At 41.0% G+C, this 21,198-nt stretch overlaps 1 protein-coding gene across 6 annotated transcripts in view; it reads right to left on the reverse strand.

Annotated features, from left to right (window-relative positions):
• SPRYD3 (SPRY domain containing 3) overlaps positions 1–21,198 on the reverse strand; it is a 42,489-nt gene that overhangs the window by 17,496 nt on the left and 3,795 nt on the right. For all 6 annotated transcript variants that reach the window (XM_088137942.1, XM_015888520.3, XM_088137944.1 and 3 more), the window contains 4 exons: positions 20,358–20,433; positions 18,332–18,456; positions 17,519–17,654; positions 16,694–16,885 (listed from right to left, as the gene is read on the reverse strand). In XM_088137942.1, coding sequence (XP_087994068.1) covers positions 16,694–16,885; positions 17,519–17,654; positions 18,332–18,456; positions 20,358–20,433 — 529 coding nt within the window. The remainder of the gene's footprint in view (positions 1–16,693; positions 16,886–17,518; positions 17,655–18,331; positions 18,457–20,357; positions 20,434–21,198) is intronic.

Consider the following 21,198-nt stretch of genomic DNA (forward strand, 5'->3'; position numbering starts at 1 on the left):
AGGACAGCCAAGTTATATTGGCACCGGAGGCGGAACATCCCACAAGTATCTCTTTTCTATGGTGCTGGCAATCAAATACAACAGCACATTAAACTCTAATTTGGTGGCCTTTCATGACACCTAACACCAGCTTTGCCCAAGAATGGGGCTGCCAGTAATACATTCCAGAGATTTCATGCATACCTTCCAGTCTATCTTTCGAGCCACACTGGTTAGAAATCTTCTGTTTTTAAAGAAAAGCAAATGGATTGCGGGGAAACATTGCCACGAGTGCCAGAATCGCATGCATCTCCTGGGAGAAACGGAAACTAACCACTGCATGTGCCCTTCAAGTTAACATGCTCAACCCATAAATTAGGCCAGCAGAGCGTCGGTGATAAAGAGCCACCAAAAGAATGCCTAATCTGAACCTCAAGGGCTCCTTTTTGCCTGTGTGCATAGAACACCCCTCGTGAAGCCCAGCCATATGCTGAACCAAACTTTCCTGGCTTCTGCAGCTGCGTGGAAAAAATGCAAACCGCTGACCCTTTCCACTGGCTGTCCATGCCTCTGCAGAATTCCGAGAACTGCTCATCCATCTAAGCAGAAAGCAAACATTTCAAACAGCTGGATCAGGAAGCAGTTTGACACCAGGGGCGAGCAAGCTTGACAAAGATCTGTCCTCGGAGGAAGAACAATGACCAAGTAATGCTCTTGCGCACATTTCAGATTCATCCCAGTGATTTTCGTCCCAGGAAGAGTTTTACAGGAACAGTTTCAGTTACTCTTACAAATTAAAATAATTTTACAGTAATTTCATAGTAAGAACAAACCCACACAAATGACAATCCGGACTGGAGGAATGACAGTTGAATAAAGAGGGATAAGTGGGTGCATGTTAGTTATTTACCATCTGATGTGGCTACTGATATTGAAATAACATGCTGGCATTTTTGTTTTTTCCTTTAAAGTTTGCACAATTATCGGCTGTTCAAAAAGGTTGTTCTCCATCTCTTCCAGATGCTGGTAATATTAAATGCCTGGTAATAGCTAGCAATAACTATGCCACATTCTTAACTATACCACACTTGTCTTGATTAAGGGGCCATGGTTAAATTTCATGTTCCAACAGCATTGTCATTGGCATCAGTGTTAGCAAAGTGTCTAATGTGATACAGTAGTCCCCAGTTTAAGAACAAGTTCTGTTCCCAAGGTCTGTCCTTAAGTTGAATTTGTATGTAAGCTGGAACGGTATTATTGTATAACACTGTATAAATAGTATTGTGTAATTAACTCAAACCATTGTGTATTTAACTTGAATTTTGTTGCAACAGGCTCCCTTCTTAACTACGGGTCATCTGTACCCCAGGCGCCAGGGATTCCACTCTTGAGTTTTCTTTTCCCCATATGCAGATTTTTCCAGCTGAGTCCTCCACAAATTTTTTATTTTATTTTTTTATTTTTATTTAATAGACTTGTCCCCGCCCATCTCCCCACAATGGGGGACTCTGGGCGGCTTACAACAAACTAAAATCAAAATACATAATTAAAAGTTATAAAAACCAGACATTACAAAGATAAAAAGATCCAAGAGGCCGATAGGGGCCACACCAGGCCGCTAAGGGGCCAGCCAACCCCATTTCTGATATCTTCCCTCCCCGCCCCAGGCCAGATGGCAGAGCCTACAAGTCCCAAAACTCCTAACATATACCTGGAATGCTCCAAGTTAGGGAAGCTGCAACATTGATGGAACCAAGACACATGTGTACCTTCACCAGTATTTGTAGCCTGGGGTTTCACACCTTCAACTGGAAGAACATATTTTAATATATTTAGATAAAAGTCTTGTCTAGAAAGTAACTTCCTCTTCTTTAACCCTTACCCTTCCTTTAATGGGAGAAATAAGGTGTTGCCCTTAAGATCATTTTCCATGTTTTGCTTAGCCAAACAGGTTTTGGCCCCCTATCTAGGTTGGATGGCTTAGAGTTGCTCTGTGGATGAAAGTAAAACAAACACAGAAAGACCGTATCGCTCAAATGAGATTTAAATCACCCCCGTAGTTTTATTTGCAGGCTAAAGATATGCAGCTGCATGATCTCTCACCCAGAATCAATCCGGATGAGAAAGATGCAGCAGTGTTCCTTTGGCTGCACAGAAAAAAATAAGGAGGTTGGGGTAAACTTGCAAAATTTTTATGGCCAGCCCCACAGCAGGCTAACAGCATTATTGTAATAGAGATAATAACTTGTAGAAGCCTTTTTTTCTTTTAAAAAGCACCTTAATTCCTTCTCAATGACAAGCCTCAATGACAAGCCTTTTATTCAGTCATCAAAAGCAGGCAAGGCAGAATATCTGAGCCAGTCTTCCCAGCCCCAATCTCTTGTTTATGCTGTAGAGTCATGCTACTCAGTTCAGTCCCAGGAAAACACACTTGCTCTATCAGTGGCAAGCAGATCTTGTCAGTGCGCCAAGCATATCCAGTTTCTTAAACTGGAGAGAGGATTAAGTACTCCAAGATTTTTTTTTTTTTGGTTAATAAAAGTTTCTAGCCCCTATTGTTTTAAGGATAAAATTTCAAAGCATGCACCATGTCAGCCATTGAGCTGCTGACAGCTGAAGAAGTTCAACCTCATTGTCCTTTGTGCTTTTCTCATGATTACTAGAATCAGAACTGTACTGAGAATTTGTGCAATTCTTGGTATTTTTCTCAGGAAAGAAAATATTCTAAAGAAGTATCCGGGTTGAAGAGTTTTATTAACATTTCCCCTCCCCTCCCCTCCCCACAAACATCATAAAGGTCCCAGTGACTTGAAGAATGGGCCACTAAGCAAAACTATCACACACAATAAGCTGATATTTAGGAGAAAACAGGTTTCTCTGTGTTTTCTTCCCTGTGGAAAACAAGAGAGAAGCTTTTTTTTTGCCATAGAACTCTTACTTTAACAGTACAAGTGCCTTGCAAAACAAAATCACGCTAACTCCAGCAAATTCTAGCAGGGGTCATCTGCACAAAGCAGAGCAGTGCAAAATCTAGATGGGGAAGGAGCAGGCCACAGACAGCTGTTGCTCCCACGACAACCACACAATAGACTAAATGAAGACTAAGGCTAGAATGGGCTTTCTGGAGATTAAGGTCCAGATTTAATGGAGAAGCAAAGATCCATGGAGGGCTCAGTGATAATGCAAAGTGGGTGAGATGCTATATTACCATGTGGGCAGGGTTGGGATTTCTGGTGTGAACTTTGGGGAGGGGGGGTGACGTTTTTCTCCAATGAATTAAATTACAATTAGCTTAGGCTTGACTCCTAGTGTCTATACAGTATTGAGTTTCAGCAACCATACAGAAGTATTTTCTCATTGTGTTCTTTGGGACTGTAGCCAGTCTAGCCTACAATTCTGGATTTCAAGGTCAGCATTTGGCCTCACACTGACCCTGCTTAGCTCCTGCAAGAGCAGGCAAATGCTGCCACCTCAGCTGGGCCATTTTAAACATATGCTAGAGTCTTCTCATGTTTCCCACCTCAAAATGGTGGGAGAGGAAAACCCAAGGCTAGGCTTGGCTTTGCCCAACGAGAAGTAGCTTGCTTTTTTTCATTAGTGTCTCTAAAACCCACTGCAGTAAAAATTAAATGCATCATGCAAAAGGAAAAGAGAGAGAGCTGCCATAATAATGGAGATTTCTAGCTGAAGAAAGCAGGTTTGTCTGCTGATCATACCAGAGTCTGCTGTAATTTGAAATTTGGTGAAGGATCAGAAGGGAAAGAGAAAATTGCTCACCTTCCAATTCCTACAGCAGGGTGACCCCGGGAAAGGAGATGGCTCCAAGCTATTATAATCCAGACATGCAAAATTCCAAGACACCCAGATTTGCAGAAACAGACAATCCCTTCCAAGAGACGTGGGGCAAATCCAAGCCCACCTCCCACTCCAGCAGTGTGTTGAAAACCCACGTCCAACCTTTGAAGAGCTGCCCTTTAATAAACAAAATATTAAAATTGTCTGAGAGAAGAATTCAAGTTATGCATTTTATTTTTCCATTAGCCTGGTGGAGAAGGGGGGAAGGAGAGAGCAGACATGGAGTTCACATGATTGGAACTTGCATTGCTAGATGGAGGACAGAATGAAGAAAGAGAAAAACTTCTAGCAATTCCGGTTCTGTACATCCTGTAAAATGTACAGGATATGGGAAATAGGTAGCCTCTAGATGTTGCTGAATTATACCTTCCAACATCCCTCTCCAGAAGTCTGGCTAGCAGGGATTGTTAGAAGATATGGCCCCAAACATTCAGAGAGCCAAAAGATCTCCTGCTTAGGGGACTGCTTCAAGCAATGTTAAGAAAGGAGGTTAAGTCACTTTGGGCCTTATGTAATTTCACTTATGGCCATTACTAGCTCCATGTCAGACTACACAGGACATTATTTTAGTGTTGCATTCAATCCACAAAGGGTCTTTTTCCTCTCAGATCTGATGCTGGATTTCTTCCATTAACCCACACCAAACTTCTTTTAGGATATTAAATTTCAGGTTATGTGACCTTACGCTGTAATAAAGTCCCACCTTGGAGAGGTTCTACAAAGGGTTGGTGGTGGGAGTAACTTCTCTCTAGGATCAAACTGCCAAACCTTTCTACTAGTTTGATTGCTAGCCACCCTCCCACTGATACACATTCTTTCATGCTCACTACCTACTCTCCTTTGTACATACACATCAGGCCACAGATTCCACATCTACTCATTGTTTCTCAAAACAAAAGTCACAAGTTAACAGTGGACATGGCCTATCCAGGGTCTTGAGGTATACTAGCTAGGAATTTAGTATGTGTGAGTAAAATTAGTTCAGGAGACAAAAAATGAAAAGGATTCACAAATACCCAAACACACATTGGAAAGGGATGCGCTATAATCACACAAAAAGAGCCGAAACAGGAAGAGGCTAAGAAAAGAGGGGGATTTTGAAACCAGGGAAGGAGGTAGAGTAGGGCATTTCCCTTGTTCTGTGGGTCATGTAACATACACAGGTTAGCATGGAGCACAATAAAGGTACATGGAAAGGAATTGGTGACATGTCCTTTGTTTCAGAACTGGGGATAAGAATTACCTTGCTGTAAATCTTAATTCATCTTTTTTTTTCTCTGAAAAGAGCCAAGGCAGATATTGCAAACAAACAAATTCTATCTATCTGAAATAAAAAAGGCACTGCCTGCTTCTCTGTGGCATCTAATAAGTGAAATATATATTACTTCTGAACATGGTGGTTTTATTCAAAGCTATCCTGGTTAATTGCAGTGTTAGACACAAAAATGATTTTGCAAGCTTGTCTCTCCTCTAACCTTTAGCCCGAACCTGCACCTCCACCACTGCATATTAAGTTGCAGGCAGACCCACAACTATGGAAAAGAAATTCTATCCAGAGAGCTTCTTGATGGAACTTTACTTTAAACCCTAGTTTCTAAGGGGAAGTTTCCAGCAGACAAAGACAAGAACATGATGGCCAAGCAAGAAAGTGTCCAAAATAAACAGGTGAGCCTCTAAGATAAGCAGATGCAGGCCCCGCATTTTGTGCTGGTCATATGAGACCAATCCTCAGCCAGCAGCAGTTGAAGGAACTTAAACCTGGTAGCATATTCCGGATTTAGGCCAAACAGGGTGGCCAAGAAAAATCTGTCCTTAATATACCCCAAGTCCAATTCCAAGGTAGTCTGAACGAGACAGCAGACCTAATTCCAAGCCAAAAGATAATTTGTTCAATTGATGTGTTGTTGAACTGGTTTTGGTAATGAAATATGCAAAGCTCTGAGTTGCATGGGTTTTAAACCAATTTTCCATAAGCATGGCCCTGATACTCTGAATCTCCACAATAATGCTAAGGATCAGGGCAAACCAAGCAAGAAACACTAACTCTTAGGTAGAATTATTTTCCAGCAATGCATTTATAAAGTAAGTAATGTTTGCCAACAACCCAAGGGGAAAAGCCTGAAATGTAATGCAACAAGAATATACCTAGGGTGTTACCCAGTTAGTTTAGCTATATTCACAACAGTCACTGCAAATTCACTTATAAAGTTATCTAAGAAATGCAGCAGCAAAGAAGATACATTTTATAACAGGTAATCTAACTGCTACTTAGCAGATGAGCAAGAGTAGCCCAAAGCCCACTAATCAGCCAAAGAAGAACCAGAGTTGCTGTAGATTTGCTGCTAGGGTTTTGGAAACTTGCTGTTTGCAAGCCAGTTATTTCAAATGAACAAGCCTAGGAGAAGGACTGATATGAATTCTGGATTATGGGACTACAGATGGAGATATGGGAGGATGCATTCCAGTGCTTCCCCTCCACATAAAAATGTCCCTGCAAGGATAGTTGACTCTTCTCCTGATTGGTTTCTTTTCCACAGGTATGCATACTTCTTCAACCAGAAAGCAATCCTGCAACTCAATTATCCCACTTCATTCAGTATGAGCTACAGAAGCCTCAGATACACCATACATCTCTCTATTTGGCACCATATTTTATTATTATGGATCTTACTCTACTTGAGTTAGCTGGGGAAAAAAAGACCCTTATTTGCTTAATTAGAAGGAAGGTAGTTTTGCATCATCATTATCTCACAAAAGTGGCATCAGAGGGTCTGTTCAAAGATATCACCAGGTAAATGGGCCATTTTGGAGGGGGGTAGAATGTTTTCTTTTGACAAAATGAAAACAACAACACACACCCAGAATTGAACATTTGCCACTCAACATCAGGGCCAAGATCTAGGGATACTTGGGGGCCCACATGCAGTCCAATGGGTCATAGGCTGCCTACCTACTTTCTAGTTTTCAAAGCGACAGCACAAGTTCCTCTGTCCCTGCTCCTATAAATCACACCATCTTCCAATCTTTTCCAGTAAAATTCCTGGCAAGGCTGGTATTCTCTGAAATACCAATTGGATGAACTGTGTATTTGGTTCAATTCACTCTGAAGAAAGTCAACAGATAAAGCCCAGCAAAAGGGTACCACCTAGCCACCATTAGCTGATCTCAAAAAGCTAAGCAGGGCTGGAAGTGGTTAGCACTTGAAAGAGAGACAACCAGAAGTCCCGGGGCTATAAGCCAGACTGGGAAGATGAAAAAATATCCCAGAAGGCAGCAATAGCAAGCCACTTCTATATTATTTGCCAAGAAAACTGCATGGATGTGTCCAGGAAGTTACCAGGACTCAAAGGAAACTTGACCTTCAAACTTGGCAGAACTTGGTCTTTTTGAACACAGGATGTTGGTTTTTGACTTTCATTAAGCCAGATCCTCTACCTCCCGCTGAAAGGAAAGAGAAAGCAAGATGGAACACTATGTACTATTATGTAGTTTCTCTAGAGGCCACCTGTATTGTCCTGGGAAGTGTTGGGCAGGCCATCTCTACACAGCGGCCTATTGACTAACCACTTCAATGCTTTCAGCCTAAGACAGAGGTAGTCCAGGTACCACAAGGTACACATACGCATACCCCTTGATGATTTCATCAGAGACCCTGCCATTGTACCTCTCTACTGATTCCCAGGTGCCTCCTTAATAGAGAAGAAGTACTCACTTTCCAAAGTATTTTAAGGGACACATTCATGTCTTACATCAAATCCCAGGCTTTAAATTCCACTGCAGTCTTTTTCCCAATGTAACCAATTGTTTAACGCTGTTCTTAAAGAACAAAAGTACATGTTTTACCTGCCTGAGCTGGCAATCTCCCTAGCTTCTAGAAAGCATAACCACAGCTGTGGACATCCAGTGCCCAATGTTAGGGTGATACAAAAAGCTGTATGTGTTACAGAGCCTGTGATACTTGCTTCATACATATATTTTCTCTCTTGGACCACTGTAATGGGATGAATCTGTAAACAGTTCAGTTCATTGGAATAAAGCTGATAAATGATCACCAGTACGACATGCAATACTTGCCAGACTCATTGCTATCACACTGTCATTCAATCTGTAAGTCACTGTTAAAATTCTATTAATATGGTACCCAGGCATCTCACAACTACTGTACTTCTCACGTGAATTTATCTCATGTTCAAGAAACTTCTCCAAAACCTTATTGCTGTGACACACAGTTGCTGAAGGGAAGTGGCTGGTATCTCAGTTTTAGCACTGTCTCCTTAGGACAGATTCTCCCAGGGCCAAGTTTGGTATCTTTTAGGCACTTGATGAAAGCCCTTTTCCATTTTTATTTTTTATTTTATTTTATTTTATTTCATTTTATTTTATTTCATTTTTTTTCTTCTGTCACATTGGTTCACTGGGGTGCTTAAATGTTCTTTTGTTTATAGATTATTGCAGTTTTCCAGAGTTAATGTGAAGCAACCTTTACGATCATCTTATATTCTCCCCCTCTAGGACACTGGAGTGGAGGGCAAAAAGCATAAACTAGAATCACCAGACAGCATTAAAGCACAGCATTTATGAAGTGCAGTAACAGCAGACAGCACAGGGCAGAGCTGGTACAGGCAAACAACTCAAGAGTTTTGGTTGAGGGGAAGAGTTCCACAGAAGCGTATCTTGGCTCAAAGCTTGACCTCCAATCACTATTTCAAATCTTGTGGAACAACAGGCTCTCCAGAAAGGTCTGGAATGTCTCCTTGGCAATTCTTCAAGCCCAGTTTTACAGATGTTGTCTACTGCAAAACACCAGATGGCAGCCTGGTTTGCAAGCAAAAGAGCTGCAGTGCCTTCACCCCAGTGTCAAGTTGGGTCCTTCTCAGGTTACGGCCTAAGAAGCTACTGGAAACCTGGACGTCAGGGTCAGAGCACATGTCTGGGTCACCAATGACCCAGAGTACTCCCATAGAACATATGCAATGACTCACCATGTGAATCTGCCCCTTTGTGCTGGGAGTTTCCAAGTGTCAAAACACTTGCACGCAATACAGCTGGGAAGTGGAATGACTCACTAGATGGAGATCTTTTGGTGCCATATCACTTTGACCGTAATATGCATTCTGCCTCTTAGCAAAGTGCTAACTCTTCCTCCTACCTCCATTCTACTTTCTGATGCCAAAAAATAAGCCTATACACTAGTTGCAAATAAACCTCTTCATTTATTTCTTTGGAAGGCTAATCTAGGTATAGTCACCACTGACCTAACTGCCTATTGTCCTCTCATGCAGAGAGCCAGATCTTCAACAAAACAAGGAGTAGAAAAGATGGCAGAATGGATGAAACCTTTCACAAGCACAAACTGAAGGTTCACACATCTGAATGTTCTTTTGCATGAGGAGTGCCGTGAGCCAGCCTTGCTGGGAGTGTGAGGTACACATTTGATGAACAAAGAAATAATTAAACTGCTTCAGACTGAAAAAAGCAGAGCAAGGAACAGATTGACTAGAACCACAATCAGCTTGTTTTGAAGATGTTAAGAAGTTCTTACAGGTGCTCAATCTAAAATGCGTACTCCAAATGTAGCGTGAAGTGATCCAGACCAGGATCCTGCTATGTCCCTCTACTGCTGGTGTAAAGCAGGCAGTTCTCACACAAACTCAACAGAAACACCAAAGAAAGTCTGCAAACCTTCAGGCTCTCCAATTTTAATCTCCTTTGAAAATTTCACTTCTCTAGCACTCTGGACAAGCTATAGTTACCACATTCCTGTTGAAGGCTGATTTCTTTCAATCAGGCCCATCAATAGCATGCATTTTAAAATTCTTCTGTTCTGTCTTCCCTATGCTCCAGGGAGATGGCAGTGACATTTAAAATTCTGCATTTCTAAAAAAACAACAGTCAAACTTGAAAAATCTTTAAGGACTCTACTCACAGATAAACCCTGCTAAGTCCAATGAGACATAAAGATAAGGGAGTACATAAAATTACAGTCTAAAGCAATCAATACCCTTAAAACACCAAAATATTAACAGAGCAATCTCACTGGTGCGTAAGCAAAATATATAAGGCAGAGGCACTACCTTATGCAAAGCAGTTGTGGACAAACAGATGAGAAGAGTGGTACTTTTTTCTCTTTTGTTCATTTAATTATTTTCTGCATTTTCTCATCTACAGGTTGTAAATGGGAGAATTACCCAGACCCACTCCAGCACTGCCTTATACTTTTCCCCATTTGGATGCAATATGCTGTGAAATGGGAAGGCTAAAAATATCCATGGATGCAAATCTCTCTTAAATTCTATCCCAACACATTCATGGAAATACCTCCTTTTCCAGCAACGTCTGAATAAGTTTTTACAACACTGAAAAATGGGTGGGGATTTCAACCCACTTAACCACTTTTGGGAAAAGAGATCCAAAATTTCTTATGGCCCGTGGATACCCTCTGAAGAAAGATAGGATTCTGCTTAGGACATCATTTCCAACTTGGGATGCCACCAAATATGTTTATTAACCAATTTGTTATCCTTCAAATGTGTCGTGCTAACTCTCTTAATTCTTCAGGCAGCTCAATTTCTAGCCATGATAGTTGGGTTTATGAGAATTGAAACCCAACAGAGCTGGAAGCCCCAGGTTGGAGAAGTCTGATTTATAAGCTAACAGTGAACTCATTCTCCTCAGGGACATCTTTATTTGTCCAAATCCACCTATTCATAGTAGGGAGCTATCAACTATTTTAGAAGAAATTAAGTTTTGCAAAAGTACAATACCCCTAAAAAATAACTAATGAGACCTGAGTATGCTACACAGTTATAGAATGCTGACTGCTGGACTGAATGGAAAATACAGCAAACTGGGAAGAGTAATGGTGCACCCAGAAAAAGAAGCATGGCTGACTGCCAGCCCGGATTCAAGCATTCTGCATTACAATACTTTATTACAGGACCACTTTGTTTAACCTATAGTGAAGAACTAAACAATGTTCTATAAACTAGAGATTGGCTGTTAAATAGATATCAGACTCCAGATGCTGTCAGAGTCTGCTTATAATCTTGCACAGTTATTCACATGTATTGTGTCTTTCTCCATAATCTTTAAACACATACAGTGGGGCAAAAAAGTATTTAGTCAGCCACCAATTGTGCAAGTTCTCCCACTTAAAAAGATGAGAGAGGCCTGTAATTTTCATCATAGGTATACCTCAACTATGAGAGACAAAATGAGAAAAAAAATCCAGAAAATCACATTGTCTGATTTTTAAAGAATTTATTTGCAAATCATGGTGGAAAATAAGTATTTGGTCATCTACAAACAAGCAAGATGTCTGGCTCTCACAGACCTGTAACTACTTCTTTAAGAGGCTCCTCTGTCCTCCACTCGTTACCTGTAGTAATGGCACCTGTTTGACCTTGTTATCAGTATAAAAGACACCTGTCCACAACCTCAAATAGTCACACTCCAAACTCCACTATGGCCAAGACCAAAGAGCTGTCGAAGGACACCAGAAACAAAATTGTAGACCTGCACCAGGCTGGGAAGACTGAATCTGCAATAGGCAAGCAGCTTGGTGTGAAGAAATCAACTGTGGGAGCAATAATTAGAAAATGGAAGACATACAAGACCACTGATAATCTCCCTTGATCTGGGGCTCCATGCAAGATCTCACCCCGTGGGGTCAAAATGATCACAAGAATGGTGAGCAAAAATCCCAGAACCACATGGGGGGACCTAGTGAATGACCTGCAGAGAGCTGGGACCATCAGTAACACACTATGCTGCCAGGGACTCAAATCCTGCAGTGCCAGATGCTTAAGCCTGCTTAAGCCAGTACATGTCCGGGCCCGTCTGAAGTTTGCTAGAGAGCATTTGGATGATCCAGAAGAGGATTGGGAGAATGTCATATGGTCAGATGAAACCAAAGTAGAATGTTTTGGTCTAAACTCAACTCGTTGTGTTTGGAGGAGAGAGAATGCTGAGCTGCATCCAAAGAACACCATACCTACTGTGAAGCATGGGGGTGGAAACATCATGCTTTGGGGCTGTTTTTCTGCAAAGGGACCAGGACGACTGATCCGTGTAAAGGAAAGAATGAATGGGGCCATGTATCGTGAGATTTTGAGTGAACACCTCCTTCCATCAGCAAGGGCATTGAAGATGAAACGTGGCTGGGTCTTTCAGCATGACAATGATCCCAAACACACCGCCCGGGCAACGAAGGAGTAGCTTCGTAAGAAGCATTTCAAGGTCCTGGAGTGGCCTAGCCAGTCTCCAGATCTCAACCCCATGGAAAACCTTTGGAGGGAGTTGAAAGTCCGTGTTGCCCAGCGACAGCCCCAAAACATCACTGTTCTAGAGGGGATCTGCATGGAGGAATGGGCCAAAATACCAGCAACAGTGTGTGAAAACCTTGTGAAGACTTACAGAAAACGTTTGACTTCTGTCATTGCCAACAAAGGATATATAACAAAGTATTGAGATGAACTTTTGATATTGACCAAATATTTATTTTCCACCATGATTTGCAAATAAATTCTTTAAAAATCAGACAATGTGATTTTCTGGATTTTTCCCCCCATTTTGTCTCTCATAGTTGAGGTATACCTATGATGAAAATTACAGGCCTCTCTCATCTTTTTAAGTGGGAGAACTTGCACAATTGGTGGCTGACTAAATACTTTTTTGCCCCACTGTAATTCTGGAATATGAATACTTTAAATATTTTGACTATTACTGTTCTTTTATCCTCTGCAGCTTTTAGTGCTATAGTATAGCATTTTTTTAATTGTAAAGGATATTTTAACAGTTCATTTATGGTTTCTGTTGCTATTAAATATCTTAAGCTCTTAAGTGGAAACATGGGAGAAGTGGATTATAAGCATTTGCAAGGATTATAATTTTATTACTTATTTTGCAGAGGCCAATGCTTTTACCCATTCTTTACATATGGGGCCAAACTGCTCAGTTTGTATGAAACCATCAGTTTGGGTGGGTGGGTAGATAAAAAGAAGCAATGTGCTTTCTGAAAAGATATCTTAAAACTAAGATAGTTTTATACTACCTTTCAAAAATATATACTTTATGTGAAACACTGTTCTTTACAAATGAAAATGTAAGATAGATCATTTTAGCCATAACTCGAATAATGGGTATCAATTCATTACCCCTCACTCCGAAAACAAAGGAAAACATTTAAGACAAAGAGATTTTCTGAAAGAACATAAACACATACACACACACCCAAAGCACAAAACCCTGCAAATGTATAGACACCCAGAGGCATTGGCCTTCCAAAGATTACCCAAAATAGCAAATGGTCTTCAACCTGTGCCTTGTGTTGCTATCCACTGAAGGCCCCATTTGTAACTCATAGGAAACTCTGGGCAAAGTTTTGAATGCAAAATTATGGAAAAGATTTTCCAACCATAGGGATTCTGCAATTACATATAAACTAAGAAAGTTCATACATTCATTTTTCTTCATAATTCCATTTTAATATTCTTTCATATGCAGAAACAATTTACATCTATGATAAAGGTCTTTTTTTGCCTTGCCTAATTCATAGACTCTGCATTAAATTTCACTCAGCTGATGTTAAAATTTCAGGTTGAAGATGAAGAAGCTTTTTGTGTGTTTCTCTCATTATTCTGCTCAATTATATTTGACAATTTCCTACTGAATTGCATTCCATATCTTTTAATTTTTTATGCCATTTTGATATATCTAATAAGAGCTCTATAATTGTGTAATAACATTGAATTAAATATGAATATATCTGAACATACTACAATTTGGGCAAAGATATCACTTTTTGAAAAAAATAAAATGCATTTCATCTAGCTTATCTATCCTGATTTACTCTTCTCAAGGACACAAACCTGACAATGTCAAAAGAAAGACTAAAGGATTTTTGTTTTTATTTTTATGCAGATAAGACTATAAGATTTGCTGATACATATCAAACTGCTAGCTATAAGGAGGCTAGATTCCAAAAACTTCCCTTATGGCTCTTGCAGAAAGGGTAATATGAAAACAATATTCTAGTGCTTAATATTTCTTCTGTCCTCCCACCTATCCCCTCAAGTTCAAATTCTTTTCTCTTAGCTATGACTGTGTGAGACACGAAGTTTTGTATGTAAAATCAGCAAATCTCCTTCACTGACTACTTTCTTAAGCAAAAGAGGATTGCTTAAGAGTGATAACGGCCAGTGTTGACAGCCATGCTAGATACATTTTAGTGTTTGATGCTGGCTTTATGACCATCACAAAAGACAGGTGCCAGTTCTTCCATTAAACAGAAAATTCCAGTTTTTGTCCTCTATCAGAAAACACACCTATATGAGCTTCAGTAGATAGAAAAGATGGCAATGCCACAGCAGTACCTTCAACATTTGGAGACGAGAAGGCATCCTTATTTCTTTAACTCCATATTGTTAACTCCAACCCTCCCAATCACTAATCACAATTCCATTGGAAGGTGAAAAGAGAAAGTATATATTGTTGGATGTGAGGATTAACACAGCTTCTTCTCTCTCAGTCCTCACTCCCTTGTGTACATTTCTATGCTTTATAGCTACAAGCACGTCCTTGGAATCTGTGGACAATACCAACTGGAATCTCGGATGATGCCAGATAGGAACGCTTAGCAATTTTTTCCAATGGTTGGAACTCAAGTAATTTGCAATTTCCTTCCCTTTCTCAAGACTTGTAAATCCCAGAGCACTTTCCAAAGCAGTTAAAATAAATCATTTTTTAGTAAATGCATCTGTAACTCTATCATGGTGCCTCCATAAGGGGCCATCACCACTTCATAAAGGCTCTGGTTTTATACTAGGAGGAATTCAGCAACAAGATACACCAAAAGACTAAGGCAATTAATGTAGGCTCATAGAGAGCAGGGCTCCCAAATGAGCCACAAATGAAGAGGAATGCACCAGTGAGCATTTGCAACATGTGCCCAGAGCAACATCAAGTCACTAGCTGGATCTGACAAGCATAGGATTATGTCATCATGTCTATCCCACAGTCTCCAAAGAAGGGAAAAGCCCGTTTTCTTCACCTCCCCACTGGGATTTCAGATTTTTTTTCACAGGCTGCCAAGCATCAATTTGAGACCACAAGAGACAGGACAAAATGTTTTGAAATGCGAGTGAGAAAAGTCTCAAAGTACCAGGACAGAAAGAAGCAGCTGGCAGCCCATGGATATAGTCAGAGCCCTAGGAGGAATGCTGGGTGACCTCCCAGCTGCTAACCCACTGTCTGCTTCTTGACGCAACTGTGCGACAGGGAAGAGATGAGCAGGTCCAGGCACAAGCAGCTCCCTTTCGGACTTCAGCAAGCTGTCAGTGCAGTCCAAGATCCCTGTCTGAAAACAGGATCCCGGATTTGCCATTAGAAGCTATCTTCTGCTAGCGCCCACACATCCTGCTCTTGCAATGCAGACGACCACCCTTTCTTTGGCTTGCCAATACTGCACTTCAGAGTATGAGCCTGAATTGTCATCTTGCACAGCAGGCAATGTACTGGCACCCAAGCCACTGCTTTCTCATATCACAAAGGAGCTGGTCTATCACCATGTGTTGAGCTGCAGAGAATGTAATACAACAGTAATAACCACAGGCCCCACAGAACTCCATACTGAAAAACAGGAAACCCTGTTTTTCAGCTCAGGGGGTTTCACCGTATGCATTCCACAATACTTCAAGACCCTGCATGAGAGGTCAGGCCGATCCTTCCGCTGGTCTGGGCACTGACAAGAGCCAACAAAAATCATGCTGCCTAGATGGCCAACTCCCTGAAGTTATGCCTGTCCCCGGAGCATAAAAATCCCCCTTTTTAAAAAAAATTCTTTAATCTCCTCACCCTTAAGAAAGGTTTCTTCTATTCAAAGTCCCAGTCACTCTGAACAGAAACCTGGCATGCTGCTCATATTAGCTAAGGGGGATGGTGGACGGGGGGGGGATTCAAATGGGAGAAAAGGAAACAAAGTTATTGGGAGTCTGCCTTCGTGGCTTCATCTTTCGGCAGGGAACTCGGCTTGCACCAAGAGCTTGCTGGAATCCTAAGTGGGACTGACTGTGCCTTTTCCCCACTCCATGCCTTCCCCTACTACACTGTATAGCATTAATGGACTTAAGTTTGGGAACAGCTGCCAGCTCTGAACTGTAAGCATACGGGGCTGGCATACTCTGGAGGTGAAAAAAAAGAAAACGCATCCTTTTTTCTTACCTGCCATCAGAAAATTCCCTCTGTAGTGAGGAGAACAGAGTTTTTCCCCTTAACTTCACAGCGCACCTTCCATTGCTTCCAAGATACTTAATATACACAAAGAAGGCCCTGAGCAGGAACACTATTGATGCCAAATTACAGGATACACCTCTAAAGTTCTCAACCATTTTGTATATTGCTTTAATTTTAAGCAAGTTTCAGCACACATCACCTTCCTTCTGCTATCTCTCTGTCTTTGTTGTTTCCCCAGGAACAAACTCCCCATCACCAAGAATACATTCTGGAGGCTTGCTGGCCCATCATAGGAAGTTATTTGATGGGGGCTGGGGTTAAGGATTTTGTTCTTATTTGCAAACTTATATATATACTTTATTGCAAGTATGTAACAGCTACCAACTCTATTTCAAGGTAATCCTTTTTTCACTTCTGAATGTAAAAATGCTAACAAAAGGTCGCCTAATTTCCTTTTATAGAGATCAGAGATCTTATGGATGATAACATATTGATGGATGTCCACTCCCGTGCTCACACACACAAATAATTACTCTCCAGTGGATCTTTACTCAAGGACTTCCCTGCAGAAAAGCTCCCACCCTCAGTTTCTGGCATTCTGCCTCCTTCCCCAAAGATGCTCACTCACTGTGCCGCAGACTTTCACATCATGCAGTCGTCCCCATTCATCCTCATAGCTGTCCACCATCATAATGCTGTCATCTTCCTCTTCACTACCCAGCTCTGCATGGAGATGGAGCCGGACTTCTTCACCCAGTGAATGCATTCCCACAGCTGGGAAGAGACCTTCTGGTGAGAGTGGCATTATTGTTGAGCCCACCTGTGACAGGAGGCAACAAATACATAGAATAGTTGGTTCTACTTAACTAAACACACCAAAAAGCCATTCTACAGAATATACAGAATGAAGTGGTAGAGTTAGCTGGCAGAGATCTTGGGTTGTGCCATTCCGGACTGCAAGTGGAAAGGGAGAAACATAATTTTGAATTCTTCCACAAAAAAAAGATATTATTCTTTTCCTGGTATGCCAAATTTCTCATAGGTAAGTACATGGTCCTTTTGAGTGTGAAACCATTTAAAAATGCAAACTGACCCACATTTGTGGGCCCTAATTTGTACAATCCATAGTTCTGTCACATTCCCATTCTCTCTAACGTTTGTGGAATGGTTTCAAGAATGACAGGCAGGAGACCCCTGGATCAAATAAAATCTTACTCATGAACTTCGGTGGATTGCTTTGGGGAAGCCACTCAATTTATTGCGGGGGGGGAGAGTGAGAACATGTCCATTTCATTCATACTCCCAGCTTCTTCACTTGGGAGTATAAGACAATGTATATGAGATTCCCAGGCAGTTGTTTCATCGAAACATCAAATGAAACCAAACCAAACCCACATTTCCTCCTACCCACACTGCTGCAGTAGGTGCCTTCAGGTCAGTCCCTGAAACTCACCCTTTTTCCATTTTTGGTGAAGAATATCTGAGCTGTCTGGACTTCAAAGGACACTGGCTCAATCCCACAGCCTATCCGGTCCCCAGAGTTGCATTTTGTCCCAAACTGACGTCCCTTGGCTCGGCCATTGTAAAGTCTGGATGGGCGAACACTCAGGTAAATCTCACAGAGAACTTTAAGTGACTCTCCTGGAGAACAGCTAATCAATAGCATGCAAGTGTGATATGATGCACAAAAACAATAGTACAGGTAAGTCTGTCTTGTAATCCTACAGAAAAAGCCCCCAGTTTGATAGATCCATAACTCTATTTCATCCCGTTTTCACAAGCTGGAATACCACCGCCTATTCCAGAATCTCACACGTCCATACATGATGAAACAGATATATACTTATTAATACATGACTATGACAAGTTCTTTATAGGCATCCAACATTTAGCAATTACTCAACAAAGTGAATGAACTAAAAAATGTTTCACCTACGTATATATAAAAAGGGTCTAATTTATGAGATTTTTTAAATTAAAAAAAATGCCATTATGAATACAGGAATATGCACAGTCTCAGAAAAAGCATCCCTATTCTCTGCTAACTGCAGGGAGGTGTCACGTACGCATGCTAAAATCATGGTTCTTGTAGGGACTCCCAGTTCCCATTCCATGTCCAGGCAGTCCAGCCAGTGGTTATAATCCAACATTTAACTGACTGTGGTTTCTTTGAGGGACAGCCTGATTTATTCCTTATACCTGTCTAGACAAAGCAACATACACAGGATGGGTGTTACGTTCTGGCAAGCCAAGCTTGTTAACTCACTTGCCATCATCGGCATGGTAGGCAACTGAATGCGGTAGCCATCCAGGCTGATGGTCCAAACTGTAGTACTGAGGCACCAGTCCCACTGCAATGGTCCCACGCACACCACTGTCCACAATTGATACCTAGAACAAGGTGAAAGAATGGATGCATCAAGACCTTTCACTCATGAAGTTTTTCCCAAGGAGGACGGCTGTTTCTTTAGAAAACATGAAAAGGAGCCAAGGACTGAATACGTGTTGTTTTACCAACTGCCTGAACAAAAGCCAAGGATAAAAAATATCATATAATGTTGGACATCCATCTCATTTGTCCATCCAAGACAGGAGAGTAGCATTTCAAAGAATGAACTGCAAGCCAAAAAGTTCCGAGAACAACCTTTTCTGACACAAGCTCTGTAGTTGTTTTAAACAAGGTACTCTTCGCTCAACCTCCATGTTAAAATACTTTGTGTTCCTAATCCTTACTAGAAACCCTGTGCATGCCTATATAATTCTGATTTTGCACAGGGTTTCTAGAAAGGATTGCAACAGGAAGCATAAAAAGTACTTGAAATGTGGTTTAATGTAGCTTTTTAAAAAAAAAAACTTGGAACTCTACAGATAATTTTGGAAAACCTCTGTAAACTCCTATTAAGTGGTCATGCTTGGTTATGGCTAATAAGAATTGTGATCCAAAGCCAGTCAGACGGCACCAAGTTGTGGAATGTCTGTATAAAGGCTAAGGACATATATTTTAATTAACTTTTTTCCCAAATTATTCAGAACCATCTCCCCTGCACAAGGATCTACAAAGCGGGCCAAGGGACTACTAAATACTAGAGATGGACCCTCAACAAAATGTAGTGCTTCTGTTTTCAAGACAGTAGTCAACTGTTTTGGTTACATAAGTAGTTCAGTATTCACGCACAGTGGCTTATTATACAAGGAAGTTATTTCCTTCCAACTTTCTTGCTCAGCAAAATTATCTTTCTGATTATTCTAGGAAACCTATTTCCTGATGGTTTCCAGCTACACTGGGGCTACAACTCATAGCATTCCCAACAGCCACACTAAGATACGAATTCCAAGAGCATATTCCTGACACTTCTGGGAGCCCCAGGTTTGTTTGTCTATTAGATTTTTATCCCGCCTTTATTATTATTATTTTTTATAAATAACTCAAGGCGGTGAACAAACACAATACTCCTTCCTCCTCCTCCTATTTTCCCCACAACAACAACCTGTGAGGTGAGTTGGGCTGAGAAAGAGTGACTGGCCCAGTCACCCAGCCAGCTTTCATGCCTAAAGTGGGACTAGAACTCACAGTCTCCTGGATTCTAGGCCAACAACTTTGCCACTACACCAAACTGGGTCTCAGGTTATGAAAGCCTGCCTTCAATATTGACCCGCAGGTAGGGAAAACTGAAAAAAAAAGGCTTTCTGGAACAGAAGCAGTTTACACAAAAATCCACTGTCGAAGGGAAGATTCATAGAATGTTTGAACAAAAAAGGGCCTTGGAGTTCACCTGGACCAAAGCTGCACAACCATTTTGGGCTAAGAGCTCTTGAATGGCATGTCATAGGTTGTATCCCAAAATGCAGACAGAGCTAGGGAAAAAAGTTCAATTAAATTTAATTAAGCTAAATAAACTAAATATAGTTAAAAGATTTGCTCCTGTACATTTAATAATTCTTTCTCTTCTGTCTCATTAAAAAATTGCCAGTCAGCAGCAACTCTGAAGAATTCCAAGGGGTCAATGCCAGAATTTTATCACTACAACGTCTCTGAGCAGAGGACACCTAGGCGCTGCTGAAATACCTACAGGGAAAGAAAATCAACTCACAACCAAGGCAACCAATACTACAGTCAAATTGTTTCCTCATTGGAAAGTCTCTTAAAATTAGTCTACATTCAGCAAAACTCTGCCTCTCTATAACTAGCACTGAACAGTTCTAAGCTTGCAAGTAACAGAAAGAGAAGGAAGGACTCACAATAAGAGTAATGTTGAAAGAGACCTCCCAGATGGCTGAGCCAAACCTATTACCTCAAAATAATTGTTGTCTTTGGTCAGCGGGCGAGGAGCAACGTAACAACCAACTTCGCCAGAGTTCCCATGGTAACTGCAGAAAAGATACAAGGTCAGGTTCTTCGATACTCAAGCCACAATATATGACATTATAAAGGACAGAAATAAAACAAAGATGTAGGATTGGATATCTGACACCAAGGAGGATACAAATGCTAGGCTATAGATGACTAATCCTCAGGGCCTGGCCCCGTGCCCGGCTCAACATTCTATCCACCCCTAAAAAATATTCATATTTAACTGGCCAGAAGCACCTTTGAGAGAAAACAAATAAGATTCTGGCCTAGGGATGTTTAGTGATCTTCAGTATTTGGGTTGCAAGGCTTCTGTGCTTAATAGCAACAAGAGGAATTAACCATTCCCAAAGTCATTTCAGACACTTCTTTCATCTCAGATAATGGGAACCAGAGTTGGCCAGTTCCTTTTTGTTTTAAGATTTGCTGCTCTCCAGACAACAGAATCCAAAATTTTGCAATCAGAAGTATATTGTGTCATACTCATATGCCATTGCAAATACTCAGGACTCCCCAGTAGAGTTGAATTATCCAGAAGAGTGGTAAGAAACAGAGCACTATTAAGCATTCCACCATCCTTCCAAAAGATGGGATAAAACATACATACACCCCCCAGATTAATGTTGCTGCTGTAAGATGACTGAAAATAACAAATCTTGCAAAAATTTGGATAACTGGGAAAAGGGGCTGTACAGGATACTTCCTCTGATTTAGAACTACAGAATTCACATTGTTTGAACATATATACAGGTAGTTCTCGGGTTAAGAATGCCTGGTTTAAGAAC

This window comes from Python bivittatus, unplaced genomic scaffold, assembly GCF_059951505.1.
Source record: "Python bivittatus isolate LINGU-HERP-01145 unplaced genomic scaffold, Pbiv_v1 ctg000220_np1212, whole genome shotgun sequence".
Lineage (NCBI taxonomy): Eukaryota > Metazoa > Chordata > Lepidosauria > Squamata > Pythonidae > Python > Python bivittatus.